The 19,915-nt window shown below is 39.0% G+C and overlaps 1 protein-coding gene across 2 annotated transcripts in view; it reads right to left on the reverse strand.

Moving 5' to 3' along the window:
- Positions 1-753: 753 nt before the first annotated feature.
- Positions 754-19,915, reverse strand: part of ncf4 (neutrophil cytosolic factor 4) — a 131,063-nt gene continuing 111,901 nt past the window's right edge. Inside the window, exons 10-11 of one of the 2 annotated variants that reach the window (XM_051934462.1) lie at positions 6,412-6,461; positions 754-887 (exon numbers count right to left, since the gene is read on the reverse strand). In XM_051934462.1, coding sequence (XP_051790422.1) covers positions 769-887; positions 6,412-6,461 — 169 coding nt within the window. In that variant the 3' untranslated portion in view covers positions 754-768. Of the gene's footprint in view, positions 888-5,996; positions 6,462-19,915 lie in introns of those variants that run through there. The other variant, XM_028816782.2, reaches the window with a different exon arrangement.

Genomic DNA, 19,915 nt, shown 5'->3' on the forward strand with positions numbered 1-19,915 from the left:
ACTCATCTCCTCCCATTTTTAGCTGTTACAAGTTGTAATCCCAGTGGTGTTCACTGATACTGGGATCACAGGCCTTGAGAAGGGTGGGGGAAAAAAGTAACAGCTTGAGAGCAGTGCCACCCTGATGCATATATACTGTACTTGTGCAGTCAGAGTTTCTTATTGTTTCCTTAATCATTTCACTGTTGGTCCTCCTCCTCCTCTTTCAAAGGTCAGTCTCCTCACACTCACATGCTGCATATACACAATGGAGTCCTCAGAGAAGCTTATTGTGTTAAATACAGAAATAAAACCTATAAATAGCATTACCATCCATAGTCCCCTCTCTTGGTGTGTAGGTGGAAGAGTACTACATGAAGGATCAAGGTGATGGCATCTCCTGTGGATCTTTAAATTCTGATGTACTTCCCTTATTTTGACAGTTGCTGAGATGTTGCTGGGTGAGCAAGACACAGACATTAAGTTAAGATTCTTATTAAAAATGAAAATAAAATGAATTATGAATGAATGCATGAATTAGTATTAAAGGATCAGATTTATGACCAAGCAACCTAACGAAATTTAATTTGCAAATATAATGAAATATACAGTAATCTGTTTGGAATATTATAAGCCACACATTTCAGTCCATTACACCTGATCAAGAAATAACTGAAATGAACAGCAGATTCAGATTCCAAAACAGTGTTGGAATCAGTGATAGAGATGCCCCCCTGGGCCAAGGCTACAAAACCTTAGAAAGGTCTTCAGGCTTTGTGGTGGTAGATTTCAAGGTCTCCAATTTGTGTCCCATGGAAACTTGTCCTCTGGCCTCTTGACTGTCCTAGTTTCAGCTTCCAGGAACATTAGCGTGATGTCTTCATCATCTAAGATCCGAATCATGTCACCTCCTGGGTCTCTGTAGTTCAGAACAATGTCTTCAATGCTGAACACCTCTTTGTGTTGAGAAAGAAAGAAAAATATTAAAAATAGAAGCAACAGAAAAGGCTCTACTTTTGGAATTCGGTATGGGTGAGAAAGAATAATTACTTATTAAAAATAGGCTTTATTATTATTATTATTATTATTATTATTATTATTATTATTATTATTATTATTATTATTATCTGATAGGATTGGAACTCTGCAGCCCTGGACAGGCTGATGGTTCACTGCAGGGTGCCGTTACTTTTTGATTAACCCTCATTCTTGACCAAGACCAGCGGTGGGCATGGTCAGTCCTGAAGGGCCATCCCTGACCTAGACCATCACATCAATGATGCTACTTTCATAATGTATAAAAAGAGCAGAGTTTTGATATATAAGAAAGAAAGAAAGAAAGAAAGAAAGAAAGAAAGAAAGAAAGAAAGAAAGAAAGAAAGAAAGAAAGAAAGAAAGAAAGAAAGAAAGAAAGAAAGAAAGAAAGAAGCCCATGATGACCATTTTATTTTAGCACAGAGGTTCAAGTGTTACAATGTCTGCATGACACCCTAGTCAGTTTTTGGATTACCATCAGCATAATCACAATGGTCCAAGGGAGAACTATTAGATGTTACATCAAAACCTCTGACTAGAATAGGTTTTCATTTAGATTATGGACTCATTTTTCTTTCTTCATTTTATTTTCCTAGCTGTTCATTATGACTTCAGATTGCTCAGAAATTGTCATTATGTTTATCTTATGATAATCAAACTGCAAATGTATGAGTTTTGCTTATTGTTTTTTCATGTTCAGCACAATGTAACTATGAAAATTATTTTTATTGTGAGCACTATTATGTTTTACATGTTTTCAAGCTTGCCCCCATGCTGTTTATAGCAACCACATAGCCAGTCATATTTTTAGATGCCAAAGTGATGTTTGATATCATCTGTATCATATTATATAAGAAGGCAACACGTGTTCTTTCTTTATCTGAGTTTTTGGACTAAAAGAAACAACAGACAAGTAGCATACTTTGAAATACAGATAAGTAAAGGCCCTTTAGTTATTGGTAGACCTTTTTGGAAATAGCTTTCAGATTTTGAATACTGTTCCTTTATTTGTTTTCTTCTTCCATGGTTGTAACGATCTCCTACCTTTGAACTCTTCATCAGCTTTTTGACTGTTTGCTACTTTTTTACCCCAACAGCACTGAATCCCTCAGTTCTTGCAAGTCAATAATTCAATACAGTAAACTCAACCATGATTATTGAAGAAGCCACCTAAACAGCACCAGTAACAATAGCATTTCATTCCGAGTGTATTCTGTGTAGTTTTTATGTGTTAGTGAGATTAACTCTGTAGTATTGTTCTAAGATTAGTTGCACAGTATGGATACAACCTATACGCACCTTCATACCACAAAGTACACTACACTTCAGTTTTTGTTTACTTTCTTTTACTTATATATAGAAGCAAAAGTGTTGACCATAAGAAACTTAAAAGTTGCAGAGAGGAACTCTTAAAAAAAAGATTTAAGAACTGATGCCAATTTCACATAAGGGATATTTAAACCATCGCAAGAAAAGTCAGTTCCCCAAACATTTTTTTTGGCATTTGTTTATTTAGTTTATCTATGATATCTAGAGATCAAGCATATTTGTTTTGAAAGATTCCCGATGGGGGATGAAGTTGAAGTGCAACATGTGCTATGCATTCATGTTTGTACAATTTGCCATCCATACTACTACATTATCCATTATTGAGCTACGGTGGGCCAAAGTTTAATACTATCTATCTATCTATCTATCTATCTATCTATCTATCTATCTATCTATCTATCTATCTATCTATCTATCTATCTATCTATGTATCTATCTATCTATCTATCTATCTATCTATCTATCTATCTATCTATCTATCTATCTATCTATCTATCTATCTATCTATCTATCTATCTATCTATCTATCTATCTATCTATCTATCTATCTATCTATCTATCTATCTATCTATCTAGCAAGAACACATGTTCTATTTCATCTCCACAGGTGAGCAGCCACTTTCCTATGCAGACATGTTCTCCGTGCTTCGCTCTAATTTCTGTTTTCCCGAGCCAAGACAAAGACAGGCTTCAACTATTTCCATAAGCTTTATCAAAACGACGCCAAAACTGCAGAGGTAACAACTGCAGAATAAGTAAAAGCCATGAACTGAGTTTCAGTCCATTATAAGCTTTTCTTCTGTTCAGATATAATGTTTGCGCTTCTGATAAAAATAAATTAAAGAGACAATAACATCAGGCTTCCCTGTAACTAGGTCCTCAACTGTCACCTAGCTGCACCAGGTAAAAACATCTCTTGTCTGCTTTCAGACATTGTACACACAAGGAGCCTGAGGCATTTTGTCTTTCTAATTTACGGGAGCATCAAATCTATTTTAACAAGTAAACCATTTGTACAAAAAAAAAAAAAGTGCATTGTAAAGTAATGACATCAATACTAAGAAGGAATTGTTTCTGTTAAATTATCAGTTATTATTAGTATTACCTTTATTATTATTATGGCTATTTTCATAATAATATAAACATCATCATCCATTTTTCAATCTTGGGAACTGTGAGGGCACAACCCAAAACTAAAACTGAACTAAAATCTATCTATCTATCTATCTATCTATCTATCTATCTATCTATCTATCTATCTATCTATCTATCTATCTATCTATCTATCTATCTATCTATCTATCTATCTATCTATCTATCTATCTATCTATCTATCTATCTATCTAAAGTGAGTGAATATGAGAATAATAACAGTGACCTCTTCTCCTTCTTCACATTTAATTATGTTTTAGATTTAATTTTAGACATACATTTGTCCCTCTCAATGTACAGTGACGTGAACACCATGTTGGTGTGGAAATGTAATAAAAAACTGAAATGTCATACCTGTAAACAATCAGATCCTTTGCTGTGGCACTCCAGATTGTGCTCAGGTGCATCCTGTTTGCTTTAATTCTCCTTTTGACATGTCTAGAACTTGACTAGAATCCACCTACGGCAAAGTTAATTAATTGGACATCGTTTAGAAGGCATGCATCTATTTCTATAATTCACACAACATGTGAGGACAAAAATCAAGCTATGAAGTCCAAGGAACTCTCTTTAGGCTTCTGCGATCAAATTGTGGTGAGGCATAGATCAGGGCAAGGGGGTAAAATCACTTCTACAGCTTGGAATGTTCCTAAGAGCACAGTGACCTCGATAAATGTAAAATGGAAGAAACTTGGAACCATACAGCCAAACTGTGTGGCCGGGCAAAAAAGGTCCTTATCAGGCAAGTGGCAAGAGCCCAGTGGTATCTCTGATAGGGTTTCATAAGTCCTTTGCTGAGATGGGAGAACCTGTTTTAAGGATGAGCATCTCAGCAGCGCTAAATTAATCAGGTGTGTGCATGGTAGAGTTGCTAACTCAACCTTGGGGTTTGCTAAACAGAAATTTAAAGAACTCTGAGAGCATGAAGAAAAAAATCATTAGGTCTGATGAGACAAAAATGTAACTCTTTGGGCAGAACTTGACAAACTATGTCCACCAATCACCTGCCTAGTACCATTCCTGCAGTGAAGCACGCTGGTGTCAGCACCATTCTATGGGGGTGCCTCTCAGTGGCAGGGAAAGGGAGACTGGTCAGAATTGAGGGAAGGGTGAATACAGCCACATACAGAGAGGACCTTGAAGAAAACCTACTTCACAGTGCACATGACCTCAGACTGGGGTTATGGTTCACCTTTCAACATGTTAATAACCCAAGCTTGTCCCAAAGACAGTCCTGGAGAGGCTGTGGGACAAGTCACTGACTGTCCTTTAGCGTCTAGCCAAAGTCCAGAAGTAAACCCCGTAGAACATCTGTGGACAGACCTGCAGCTGGCAGTTTACAGATTTGGTCTACAGCCAGGTTCAGTTTTACAGGCTCTCTGAACTGGTCTTCAGACAGCTAGCTGTATCATTTCCCTGACCGCATCATGCGAAAGAGACCATTATTGGGATGGCTGGTGCCTTTTAAAATTTACTTTGTCCTGTTCCAACATTGTTTGATATAAATGTCCTGGAAGTTAGGGACTGCACACCCAGTGATGCGTTCAGCTGACATCATCACCTTCTGCAGAGCTTTGCTGTCCTGCTGTGTGCCGTTTCCAAACCAGGCAATAATACTTCTTGTCAGAATGCTTTGAATGGTGGATATGTAGAAGTTCTTTAGTATTTGGGAGAGAATCCTAAAATCATTGAGGTGATAAATATGTTGCTGTGCCTTCTTCATTACGGTGTTAATGTTCCTAGACCAGAACAGGTCCTCTGTGATGTGGACACCAAGGTATCTGGAACTGTCTACTCTTTCCACCTTAATTTCTGTTAATACACAGGAGGTAGCAGTACCTCTGCTGTTTTCTCACAAAGTCCACAATCAGTTGCTTCACCTTGTTGACATGCAAGAGTAGACTGCCCTGACGCCAATGTGACAGACTCTCCCGTTCTTCCAGGTAAGCCTCCTCGTTGATGTTAGAAATCAGGTCTACCACAGCTGTGTCATAAGAAAACTTGACAATGATGTTTGAGTCATGAGCAGGCATGAAGTCATATGTATAGAGGGAGTACAACAGTGTGACTCAGAACACATCCCTGTGGAGCCCCAGGGTGAGGGTGTTGAAGTGTTGAGGGTGAGGGAGGATGAAGTGTTGCCACCCACTCAAATCACCCGGGGTTGGCCTGCACAGAATTTTAAAACCCAGATGTACAATGAAGTCCTCAGATGGATGTCCCTGAGCTTGGTGAAGAACTTAGAGAAGTTTATTGTGTTAAATACAGAAATATAATCTATAAACAGCATTACCACCCCTAGTCCCCTCTCTTGGTGTCTATGTGGAAGTGTGCTACATGAAGAATCAAGGTGATGGCATCTCCTGTGGATCTTTAAATTCTGATATACTTCCCTTATTTTGATAGTTGCTGAGATGTTGCTGGGTGAGCAAGACACCGACCAAAGAAGACACAGAAATTAAATTAAGATTCTTATTAAAAATGAAAATAAAATTTGTAAATGGTTTACAGACTTGCATGAATTAGTATCAAAGATTCAGATATATGACCAAACAACCTAACAAATTTTTAATTTGCAAATATAATGAAATATACAGCATTCAGTTTGGAATATTAAAAGCCATACAATTCAATGCATTACATCTGATCAGGAAATGACTGAAATGAAGAGCAGATTCAGATACCAAAACACTGCTGGAATCGGTGATAGAGATGACCCCCGGGGCCAAATTATTAGAATGGCTGCAAAACCTTAGAAAGGTCATCAAGCTTTGTGGTGGTAGATTTCAAGGTCTCCAATTCGTGTCACATGGATCTCCCATGGAAACTGGTTCTCGGGTCTCTTGACTGTCCTAGTTTCAGCTTCCAGGAACATTAGTGTGATGTCTTCATCATCTAAGATCCGGATCATGTCACCTTCTGGGTCTCGGTAATTCAGAACAATGTCTTCAATGTTGAACACCCCTCTGTGTTAGGAAGGAAAGAAAGAAAGAAAAATATTAAAAAATAGAAGCAACAGAGAAGGCTCTACTTTTGGAATTTGGTGTGGATGAGAAAGAATAATTACCAATTAAAAATGGGCTTTATTAGGATATCATTATTATTATTATTATTATTATTATTATTATTATTATTATTATTATTATCTGATAAGGCTGGAACTTTGCAGCCATGGACAGGCTGATGGTTCACTGCAGGGTGCCCTTACTTTTTTGATTAACCCTCATTCTTGACCAAGACCAGCGGTGGGCATGGTCAGTCCTGGAGGGCCACAGTGGCTGCAGGTTTTTGTTTCCAACCCATTTGCTTAATTAGAAAACAATCCTTGCCAATAATTTAATTTCATGGCTTGTCAGTGCTTCAACTCTGCCATGTCAGGTCATTCTCACATCCTGCATTTTTTTTTCCTTTCTTAGGATATCATCCAAATGATTTCAAGACTAAAACGGATGAGTAATTTTCACTTTCCTTCCAAGTATTTCATTAAGCCAAATAGTGCACGATAAATGCTCACAGGTGTAAATGGAAACAAGGTAAATGGAGAAATGCTGGTTTCTTTTGTCATTTGCATCTTATTGCTAATATGGAGTAATTAAAAACTGAATGAATACAGCTGTTTAAGAGTAAAATAAGCAATAAGGCTTCAAAATCTTAACGAGCGAGACAACTAAAATGAAGCAGAAGTGCTTCTTATTAATTAATTGGGTTAGTACAAAAACCTGCAGCCACTGCGGCCCACCAGGAATGACTTTGCTCACCCCTGACCTAGATCATCACATCAATGATGCTACTTTCATAATGTATAAAAAGAGCAGAGTTTTGATATATTGTTAAACCTCAATAAGATAAGTAAGTCAGTTTTAGCTCAATAATTTAAGTAGAGAGGTCCCTTGCGGTTCATTGACTTCGGCTTCAATTTAAGACTAATCCTTTGATTTCCCTCTTTAACTTGGTGCTCAGTTTACTTTCGTTTACTCAGAATACAACTCTGCATAATTCTGAGGTTCCTTGTGATAATCTTCTGCTTTTTTATGTTCACAAAATAACCTGCATGCATCAGTGTGTGCACACAAAACAGGGTGCATGAGTGGCACTTTTGAAGTCACTCTCTTGAACCCGTAAGTCTAGTGCTTGTTGAGTGAATCTTAACTTTTCCTTTTGTGCAGCTGTGCATTGCATATTATGTGGTGCTGATGAATTGGCCTGAAATGAGTGTATTGTTTTTGGGACAGTGTCAGTGGACACTTTTGTCTGGTGTTGATTATTCCAAGTCCATGCTGTACTGTATGCATGATCTTATTTTTATTTTGCTTCTATTTTATTTCAATCAAATCACACTTTAAACAGATCTAGTGTCTTTCATAGTACAATAAAAGCTGTGGGCTTGTGAGGAGGTCATTTGAAAAAAAAATCTCTATAGGGTAAAGTGAATAACAGACACATTGTTTGACCTTGCTGATCAGACAGAGTGCTATAATTGTGTTAGTCGAAACATGAAAATGAAATTACTGCAAACTGATTACACAGCAAAGAGAGATGAAGTTTCATGACCTTAAGAAAAGGCTTTATTTTTAAACATTAAGTATCACCCATCTTGGAAATTTAATCTTTGAAAGTGACCATGTGTCATGAAGTCAAAAAATTTTGAATGTTGCACAGTGAGTGTGAGAAGAGGGACCTTTGCATCCCTCGGCTCCACCCACGTAGTAGTGAAACAGGACAAACTTTAAAAAATCAATAAAATTAAAAAAAAAAATGTAATTCTGGCCAAGTGTAAGGTAGGTACGCTCCAATGTTAAACGTTGGAACTAAATCTGATCGTATTCAGCTCTGATAGGAGAGCGTCCCCCAACATGGGGAGAAAAGCATGTGGACGTGATATCTCTGCCAATCAGCAGCTACACCCTAAAGCACACGTAGCTCTAATCTCTCCCTAAAAAATGTCAAACATTACTCCATAAGAATCTCTAGATGATAATGTCTACTGAACAAACAGGTGTTGCTAGCTAAGTGGAGGCAAGGTACAATCCAACATGTGGCCAGAGGTGCACCAACTCGAATGGAGGCTGGCGCGTAAGTGAGAACAGCTCTCTACTCCTGAGGTCCCGCTTTTCCCTCCCCTCGGCCCACAGCCTCCCTCTCGGATTTACTCGAATAAATCACTTGCCGCAAGCAAACTATGATACTTAGCGTGATGAGAGAACTTGCAAAATCAACCGGAATGTTCAAGCAAATGATAGAAAAAAAAAAATCTAAATCCGTTAAGTAGTTCTTTCGTGAAAAGCAGACAGATATATAAACATACAGACAGATGTTGGATTAGATAGATAGATAGATAGATAGATAGATAGATAGATAGATAGATAGATAGATAGATAGATAGATAGATAGATAGATAGATAGATAGATAGATAGATAGATAGATAGATAGTATTAAACTTTGGCCCACCGTAGCTCAATAATGGATAATGTAGTAGTATGGATGGCAAATTGTACAAACATGAATGCATAGCACATGTTGCACTTCAACTTCATCCCCCATCAGGAATCTTTCAAAACAAATATACTTGATCTCTAGATATCAAAGATAAACTAAATAAACAAATGTCAAAAAAAAGTTTGGGGAACTGATTTTTCTTGCGATGGTTTAAATATCCCTTATGTGAAATTGGCATCAGTTCTTAAAGCTTTTTTTAAGAGTTCCTCTCTGCAACTTTTAAGTTTCTTATGGTCAACACTTTTGCTTCTATATACAGGTACTTGTCGACTTACGACCGCGATTGGTTCCGACTGACTGGTTGTAAGTCGATCTGGACGTAAGTCGGCCTATGTTAATTTAAGGTAAGAATATTAGACTGGGTAATAATATTGTAATCATCTTAAAGTAATATTTTATCAACATTTTCTTACTTTCTAAGACAAACACAGCATACTACAGTACAATTTGTTTAATATGTGGAAAACGTACAAAACAAGAAATACTGTACTGTACATTTAATTCCTGGCACCACTGGTGCTTGGCTGCGGGTTGTCGATATCGCCTTCATCAGATCAGGCGAGGCTGCGGACGGGGTGATGGGAGGAGTTGCTCTTTTCATAAACATAGTGAGCTTCGTCTGAATTGTTTGTTTTTTTTTCTCTTCATAAATTTCGCAATAAGGACGAAATGTGTTGCGTGCCATCCGTTCAATCCTCGCAAATCGTTCAATATTTGGGTCCATTTTTTCAAAATGAGCGAGGAGTTTATTCAGTAGAGATAAATCTTCTGACAATCCCTTTGTGGTGAACATTGTTTGTGGCACCTCCTCCTCTTCGTCTTACTCCAATTCTCTTGTTTCTTCTTCCGCCACTCTTTCTTCTTCCAATTCTATCAGCTCTTCATTTGTAAGTTCACCTGATTCCCGGTCTAGCAACTCCTCGACATCTTCCATTTCACATTCCAATGAAAGGTCTTTTGACAGTTTCACTATTTCTTCACGAATCTCATCAAGTTCTTGTTCACTGTTAAATCCAGCAAAAGTATTTACATAACGCTTAACACACTTCTTCCATACGCCATTCATACACTGTGAGTCGACATTTTTTGCGGGGAGGGCTTCTGTTTTCTCTGATCTGAGTTCACCTCTGTTATAGCGCGTCTTTATTTGAAAAGAGCAGTGTCATATCGGGGCGAGTGTGAACGCTAACTTTGACAAGCACTATAAATTTACAGCGGTTGTTACAGACGTAAATCAAATGTATGTTTTTATTGTATAATATTAACAATAACAGCAGCTCTCTACTCAAAGCGGTAAACTCGAGAAGCTGCTAGCATCGAACCCAGAAGCTCTTGATTGGGAGTCAGCAGTTGTGTGTGGGAACTGTTAACATTTGAATGTGATGATTGTATATAAAACTTGTGCACGAACGAGACTGGGATAACTGTGGATGTGGATGTGAGTGGTGTGTGTGACTGAGAATGACTGGTGTGAAGCCTGAAGTCCAAATATCAAATAAACACTTTCACAAGTACAAGTATAACAGAACAAGTGCGCTTTTATTCAAGAAGAAAAAAGAAAGCAGGTTGCGGTAAGCAGTTGATGCGACTGCTTGCGTAGTGCAATCCTAAGAACTGCCCAATCAAGAGCTTCTGGGTTTGATGCTGGCAGCTTCTCAAGTTTGCCGTTTTGAGTAGAAAGCTGCTATTAGTGTTAATATTATAGGGTTATATGTTAGGGTTATATTATTTTCGAAAATTGCCAAAACAACAAGACACAAACACACGTGGGGCAACACTGCTGCGTATATTTTTACTGCTGCGTAGCGAGACTTGAGAGTGCGGGAAACTGGCGCTGCCAACAGCTGGCAGGGGAAACAGTCAAACGCGTCGTAAAGTCGAACAGTCGTAACTTGCATAGGTCGTATGTCGACGAGTACCTGTACTGTATAAGAAAAAGAAAGTAAACAAAAACTGAAGTGTAGTGTACTTTGTTGTATGAAGGTGCATATACAGTAGGTTGTATCCATACTGTGCAACTCGCTAGCAAAAAATGATACGTCCATTCAGTTTCACAATTATAAAATTATAAAATTATAAAATTCCCTGCAACCTTTTTTTAAAAATGCACAAATGACTTATTGAGAAGGAGCCTATAGACACATTCGATGAACTCCAAACAACTCGAGTGCCAAAGCACTTTGTGACTTTATGGACGAGGTGCCAGGACAGTGAAGATCAGTGCGTGTCCTTACACTGGACGGGTCATTCTTGTCCATTCCATCTCCGAGGCAGCATTGACCAAGTATTAATTTGAAGCAGATCTTTGAGGCAATTGAACAATCAGTTCAAATGTTTTCCATTGCTGTATTTACGCCATCGCCATTATTAAATGATGTCTTTTGTGTGTAGCCACCTGTATGTGTGGCTGTGTTCTTGACGAGACCCGAGTGTTAGGCCTTAAAACACTTCAGCTGGAGCTGTAAAACCATTAAACAAGCAGCAGCAATTACTTATATTGGCAAATTTTTGAACTTGTCTACCAGTGTTGCCGCCTTTTCTTCATATTTATGATATTTATTAATTTCAGCACAGCTGGTCCCATATTGACAAAAGAACTAGGCCAAGACTACGTACAGTTCCATCTTAAATGAAAGCTTTCAGCATTGACTTGTTTCACACTTTCTACCATTTGGTCAAACTTCACTGTGATTTCATAATTACTAAATTGTGTTAAATTGATTTTCAAGTCAAAATCTTGATCTTTTGTTATTCATTATAGCTTATATTAAATGCAGTCATTTGTTTCATTTTAGCTCATGTTTTGGTTGTCTGAGTTCAGGATTCAGTCCAAAGGATGAGTGGTGGCTCTGAAGTTAAGGATGTGTGCTGGTATCTAGAAGGTTGCCGTTCAGATCCTCTCACTGCCAGAAGGGGGTCCTACTCTGTTGGCTCTTAACTTGTATAATGGCTGACCCTGACCTCCAAAGCTCATGTGAAAAGGCAATTTCCCTTTGGAGATTAACAAAGTAAATCCAATAAAAAAATATCATTGTCATGGTGTTGGTATAGTGTTCTCCTCCTGTGTCCCTGTAAGTCTTGGATACATACAGTGCGTATAAAAAGTTTTCACCCCTTTAAACATTTTTATTGCTATACTATATTATATTACAATGGATTTGATTTGGCTTTTTGTCACTGATCAACAGACAAAAAATCCTTAATTTCAAAAGTGAAACAGATCCCTGCAAAATTAATAAAATAAATAAGTATAAATTAATTAATTACAAATGTTAAACACAGTGCAAATGCAACACATAAATAGTCAATTCCTTCAAGCCAATATTTAGTAGATGCATCTTTAGCAGCCATGACAGCTTTGAGATCTCAATCAGCTCTGCATGTGTTTCCATATTTCTCCTAATTCTTCTTTACAAAGCTGCTTAAGCTCTGGCAGGTTGTATGGAGATCGTGGGTGATCAGCCTTTTTCAAGTCCACACACAAATTCTCAGCTGGTCTAAGATCTGGACTCTAGGACATTCTCACTGTTATTTTTTTAGCCATTCTTGTGTATCTGTATGCTTCGGGTCGCTGTCTTATCAGATCTCAAATCTTCTTCAAAGATGGCATCAGGTTCTCCTCCAGGATTCCCCCTCATTTTGTTTTTTACTGCATTCATTTTGTCCTCACAAGCCTTCCAGAGCCTGCTGCATCCTCACGACACAGTGTAGGTGGCATGGCATGTTTTTGATAACGTGCAGTGTTAACATGGTGTTTAGTTGGTTGGCCACAGAACCTTATTCCAGCTGACTTCAAAGTGTCCCATGTACCTTCTTGCAAACTGTACCAAGATGTCATGTACATTTTCGTTTAACAGTGCCTTTCTCTTGGCTACTCCTCCATAAAGCTGCTACTGATGAAGCACCTGGGAAACAGTTGCTTTCTCCGTCGTCTCTCCAGTCTCAGCCACTGTAATTTGTAACAGAGTTCTGAGAAGTCACTTAATGGCCTCCCTCACTACTCATCTTCTTCCTCCATGATTACTCAGTTTTTGTTGGCAGCCTGCATTGGCAGATCTACAGCTGTGCCACCCTTTTTCCATTTCTTAATGGTTGACTTAAGAACACTACAAGGAATATTCAGTCACTAGGATATTTTTTTGCCCCCATCCCCTGACTTTTGCTTTTCAAACCCCCTTTTCACACAGTTGCTTGGAGTAGCTGCTCTGATAGACGGTAGTGCATTTTGAAACTGAGATAGAACAAGCAAGTTTACAAAAATAACGAACAAAAGGTGTCTAATGTGGACAGTTATCATAAAAAGTGTTCACCGTAAATTTAAAAATGTATCGATACTGAAGACAGAAAGAAACAGAATCATCACCATGCAAAAATAAAAGAACCACAGTTAAAAAAATACAGTTATACCAGATGGGAAACATTTTTCATAGAAAATTTTACATAATGTAAAGTAAAGGCATTGGGTTAGTTAACAAGAATAAAATTTGTTGACCATGCATTCTGCAAAGGCTGAAGTAATAGCTTCCTCTTTACAAAAAATAGTGCAGAATACACATCTAAACCACAGAATCAAACTTTTGCAGAAGTTGCCTTTCAAGAAGAAACACACTTACATTCTGAGAAAGATGATTGCCTCACTACACTATAAAACTGCACCCCTGTCTATTCTCCATTTTTTAGTTGTTAAAGTTTTTACACGAGTCCCAGGTCTTTGGAGGAATCTAGTCAAGGTGCACAATGTAAATTTCAAGTTAGTGTTGTAAAGGATTAAACCAGTATGTATATTTTTTCCACTGGGGAGAGTGTGGAGCCAGATGGAATGAGCCATGGACCACCCAAGTGGTGTTGGAGGGTTGCTGAGGAAAGTGGCTGAAGAATAACCTTTAGGGATTAATATTCCTTGTTCTCCACCCCAAAGGGCTAATTTTAGTGCGTTTTGCATTGTATGTTTGTGAAATTGAGTGCAATAATGAATTGTTGAGGCAATACCTGCAAAATTAAACTAATCACTAGTTATTTCTGTGAGCATCCTGGAGAGAAGACATATGAACTTTACTGGAACTTTACTGGAATGGTGGTGCTGTATGTTCACACATGTTCGTTGAAGTAGATACATAACACAACCATGGAACATTATCTCATTGAGAGTGCGCATGCAAAGCTCAGCTTATCAAATGGTGAATAACAAAGACACCCTTCTGTCCGCACCCTGGAGGTTCTGTTTTTGAGGCCTACAATGCCATCATGGTAGATATCGATCTAGTCTCAACATAAGGCATTCTTTGGGAAGTCAAGACTTCTCCATTAGGAATTAGAAACTAGCTAATAACAGTAACAAATAAAAGGTCAGTAAATCAGTCTTAATTTAATTTGCCCATCACAAAGTGTATTATACAGTCAGGTCCGTAAGAATTTGGACAGTGTCATAACTGTCATAGTTCTGACTCTATGCACAACCACAATGGATTTGAAATGAATCAATCAAGATGTGACTGAAGTGTAGACTTCCAGCTTTAATTCAAGGGGTTTAACAAAAAATAACCATTTAGGAATGACAGCCATTTATTATACATGGTCCCCCATCTTCAGGGTTTCAAAGGTATTTGCAGAAACTAAAATAATCATAAATATAAAGATTATTTTCAATTTCTGGTTGCAAATCATTTACAATCAACGACTGCCTGAATTCTGAACCCATGGCCAGAGTGCTGGGTTTTCACTCTACTGATGCTTTGCCAGGCCTTTACTGCAGCGGTTTTCAGTTGCTGCCTGTCCAATGGACTTTGTGCCATCAGTTTTGTCTCCAATTGATTGAGGTCAGTTGATTGAATTTGTCATTGAAGAATATTCCACTACAGTCGACCCTTGATATACGACCGGCCTGACATGCGAACAACTTGATTTACCAACAAAATTTTTGTTTTGCTTTATGACCAACATCTTGCGTTACGACCCGAATGCGGTCACGTGTATCTGCTTGCTCGATTGTAAACAAGCAGCCGAGAGCGTATGTAAGTGCCAGTCGGAGCCCAGATACATGTGTTTGTGAACATAATTTCGGTCAGTGCAGTGATTTATATAATTTTTTTCGATAATTGCTAAGGAAGGAAGAGAAGTTAACGAAGGTAAAGAAAGCGATCACAATCGAAATGAAGAAGGAAATATGAGAGTGGTGTTCGTCTCGCTAATATTGTACAGCATGTCGAAATCCACCATCTCGACAATCCATATTACTAACCGAGAATGCTAAACCGGATGATGGACGCAGGCACATCCGGCAATGGGCCGTAGCTGCAAAAAGACGTACTACGCAGGCGCAAAAAGAGTCCGCGAGAGTCGGCTGACGAGCCGAGAAAGGCGGACAAAAGAGGGCGAGAGAGGCGGATGAGGGTCCGCGAGAGGCGCAGGCGCAAAAAGAGTCCGCGAGAGTCGGCTGAGGAGCCGAGAAAGGCGGACAAAAGAGGGCGACAAAGGCGGATGAGGGGCCGCGAGAGGCGGATGAGACCACAGAAAAAAGGAGTGAGCGCATACAAAAAGTAGTCACAGAAATGAGGCGCAACGAAAAAAGGAAAAGGCACATAAAAAAGTAGTCAAACGCGGGCAAAGCACGAAACACATTGCACACAAAACTAAACACACCAAAAAAAAAGAACAGACGAGCGCACAACAGCAAGGCACGACCACACACCCCCACCCCCCCACCCTACAGGCACTGGACGGGACGGGACGGGACACACACCAAGAGGGGGATTCAACAAGCCCATGGAAGACAAAAAAAAAGAACACAAAACCACCCCACAGACCCTACAAGCAAGGGACGGGACACACACAAAGAGGGGGATTCAAACAAGACACAGGAACACAAAAAGAAAGAAGACGCTCGCGCAACAACAACCCCCCCCACACATCCATAAGAAGTGACACCCAAAGCCACATATTCTAAAGTGAACGTCAACACCTTCACACTAGGCAGCATAGGTGTCGGCATAGGTGTCAGCATAGGTGGATGTCCTTTCAATAAAGCACTATTAACCGTTCAACTGCAGAAAAGGATACATATTAACAGTGAGTGCGATCCTCATTACTTATCCATATTTCGCATGCTGAGAAAGAAACAAGTCATGAATACACGGTCACGGGTACAAAACGATTCGTGTGTCAAAGTGCTGCATCGAAAGAAGCACGATTTCAAACCGAAAGAGCTCGCGTATCAGACATACAAAAAAGGGAGCGAAGAGACAGAATAAATGAACGGAGACGTGAACAACGCGCAAATGAACTGACAGAAAAAAAAAAAGCAAGACGCGAAAAGCACCAAACTCAAATGACCGACATACAAAAACGGACAAGGCTCGATACAAACAATGCACGGCGTAGACTGAAACGGACTTTGCGCAAAGCAGAGGCGAATAAAAAAAAAGAATAAAATAGCGCGTCACAAATAATGGACATGCAACAAAAAGGCAATCAAACGCAAAAAGCAAAACATGCCCGTCGCGGACATCAACACCACACACCTGTTAAACGCTTACGCCAAATGGCTGAAAGCGCCTTCAATAAGGAATCCACTATTGAGGAAAATTCATTGGGATTAATGAATGTCATTTGCAATCATTGTCATTCACTTAACTTCACAGAAGAAACAACTGGCAATACAAATAATGAATTTACACGTTGTTGTCAAAAAGGTCAGAGTAGACTGCCTCCTTTACATTCATATCCTGAATATCTAAAGAAGCTTCTAACTAACGATGTGCCTGAAAGTACAAACTTTATGAACTGCATTAGATCCTACAATAGTTCATTTGCTTTTGCATTTACCGGAGTAAATATCAGGCCACCAAAAGGCAATGGCCCATACTGCTTTCGCATATGTGGACAAATATTGCATCGCATTGGAACAGTGCACCCTGAAACGAATCAACAACGCAAATATGCACAAATCTACATCCTAGATCCAGATGAGGCAATCTATCAACGCATGAACCTTCCTGAAAACAAACAATGCACAGAGCTTATAATGAGAAACGTCACTCATGTCATAAACAATCACCCATTAGCTAAGTCTATAAAAATGCTACATGAAGTTGAAAAGGATGCAAATACAAAAGCAAATGCAGAAGGTATAGCGGCAACTACAATTGCTTTGGTCTTGATAAAGGACAAAGAACAAGATCCAAGACGATACAATCTGCCCGTCGTTAATGAAGTGGCAATTGTCTTTCAAAGTAAAGATGGTGAGCCTCCATTTCACAGAGATATTGTTCTACATTTACGTCCTGATAAAAACAACACACCTACATTCCAACACATAGACATTTGATTTCTGCTTCTTGATACTTTAACATACCCCATATTATTTCCAACTGGACAGGAAGGATGGAGTGCTACAATTTCAAGAATTAAAAAAACAGCAGGCACAGAGACGATCACGTGTATCCATGAATTTATCTCAGACAACTTAGTAAAAGAGATATTTGGAACAGCAATCACATTAGACCAAATACCCCTTTTAACACAACGCACTATATTATGTCCAAAAAATATTAATGTTAATCACATTAATAACCAGGTCATTTCATTACTTCCTGGAGAGACACAGATCTTTCTAAGCTCTGACAAAGTTGACTCTGATGACGACAATGAACATATAAATTTCCCCTTAGAATATTTGAACACTATTAACCCAGCCGGATTACCACAACACAACCTTGCCCTTAAAAGCGGAACAATAATCATGCTATTAAGAAACCTTAACACTAAACAGGGTTTATGCAATGGCGCACGGTTAGTCGTCAACACCATGACACGCAATGTTATTCAAGCAACAGTTCTTACATGTGCTGTTCTCATTCCTAGAATTGACCTTACGAGTTCTGACCTAGAATTACCTTTTACATTGAAACGGCAACAGTTCCCCATTAAACCTGCATTTGCCATTACCATCAACAAATCACACGGACAAACCATGGACAAGGTTGGCATCTACCTCTCTGAACCCGTTTTTGGAAATGGACAACTTTATGTTGCCTTCTCACGTGTTCGACGTTCCATGATCCATGCCAAGGAAGACTCATTCAAGGACAAGACACCATCTTTACTACTAATGTTGTATACAAAGAAATATTCCAATAAAACATTAATATATGCCAAACACTCTATTTGTTATTTCTATGCGCATCATCCAAAGCTGCACACTATTCTATTTCTAATTCATACATCTCACTCTTTGTCATGTCCCAACGCCAGGGGTTGGCGAGCGAAGCGAGCAGGGGGCAGAGCCCCCTAGTTTTACAAAGAAAAAATTTGTATAAAGAGGCTCCTTCCAAACAATAACCACCTTCCATTTCATTCTCCTCCTCTTCCCTTCCCCAAAGATGTCAAATTAAATGGTGAGTACAGTATGAAATTGTTGTTTCTGGTAGGCTAGGCACTTTTTATAACTTTTTGGTTAGTACATTAGAAAAATTATTGGTGTTTTGGTAAATTATGCACATTAAACAACCCTTTTTTATTATGAAAAGGTTCTGCTGTGGGAGGTTCGGAACACATTATGGGTATTTCCATTATTTCTTATGGGAAAAATATTCTTGACTTACAACCAGCTTGAGTTACAACCAGCCCTCGCGAACGAATGTTTGTAAGTCAAGGGTCCACTGTACTTTGCATTGAAAAGCACTTGTTTTGCTCTCTTGTAAGCTCATTGTTCGTCTGTACCGTGAAGTGTCGTCCTATCAGTTTTGCGGCATTTGTCTGAATCTGAGTTGCCAGTATCACGCCCCGGATGCTTCAAAATTCATCCTGCTATTTCGGTCAACAGTCAAATCACCAATAAACACCAGTAACTGACTTCCAATAGCAGTCATTCATTCTCTGGCCATAACACTGCCTTCACAGATGAGGTGGTATGCTACAGATCATGAGCTACTCTTTCTTTTCTCCATACTGTTCTGTATGCACCATTCTGGTACACATTGATCTTAATTTCATTTGACCAAAGAAAATTGTTCCAGAACTGAAATAGTTTTTTAAAAATCTAATCTGTCCATCCTATGATTGAGGTTTTCCTATTGGTTTGCACCTTATGGTAAACTCTCTGTTTGTACTTTCATGAAGTCTTCTCTTGATTATAGACTTTGGCAATGATAGGTCTACAATAGAAAATTGTATTCTTAAAATTGGTAATGTGCACGTATCAGATAAGTATTATGTGCACTTGAGACAAGTAGATAAGATACAGTGATCCCTCGCTATATCGCGCTTCGCCTTTCGCGGCTTCACTCCATCGCGGATTTTATATGTAAGCATATTTAAATATATATCGCGGATTTTTCGCTGCTTCGCGGGTTTCTGCGGACAATAGGTCTTTTAATTTCTGGTACATGCTTCCTCAGTTGGTTTGCCCAGTTGATTTCATACAAGGGACGATATTGGCAGATGGCTGAGAAGCTACCCAGCTTTCTCTCTCTCTCTCTCTCTCTCTCTCTCTCTCTCTTGCGCTGACTAGGGGGGTGTGAGCAGGGGGGCTGTGTGCAGCTGCTTCCTGAAAGGACATGCTGCACGGAGCTTCGCATACTTAAAAGCTCAAAGGGCACGTATTGATTTTTTATCTCTCTCTCTATCTCTCTCTAACTCTCTCTCTGCTCCTGACAGAGGGGGTGTGAGCTGCCGCCTTCAACAGCTTTGTACCGGCGGTGCTTCGCATATTTAAAAGCCAAAAAGCCCTATTGTTTTTTTTTTTGACTGCTTGCTTTGCACTCCTTTGAAAAGGAAGATATGTTTGCATTCTTTTAATTGTGAGACAGAACTGTCATCTGTCTTGTCATGGAGCACAGTTTAAACTTTTGAAAAAGAGACAAATGTTTGTTTGCAGTGTTTGAATAACGTTCCTGTCTCTCTACAACCTCCTGTGTTTCTGCGCAA

The sequence above is a fragment of the Erpetoichthys calabaricus genome, chromosome 12, assembly GCF_900747795.2.
Source record: "Erpetoichthys calabaricus chromosome 12, fErpCal1.3, whole genome shotgun sequence".
NCBI classification, from domain to species: domain Eukaryota; kingdom Metazoa; phylum Chordata; class Cladistia; order Polypteriformes; family Polypteridae; genus Erpetoichthys; species Erpetoichthys calabaricus.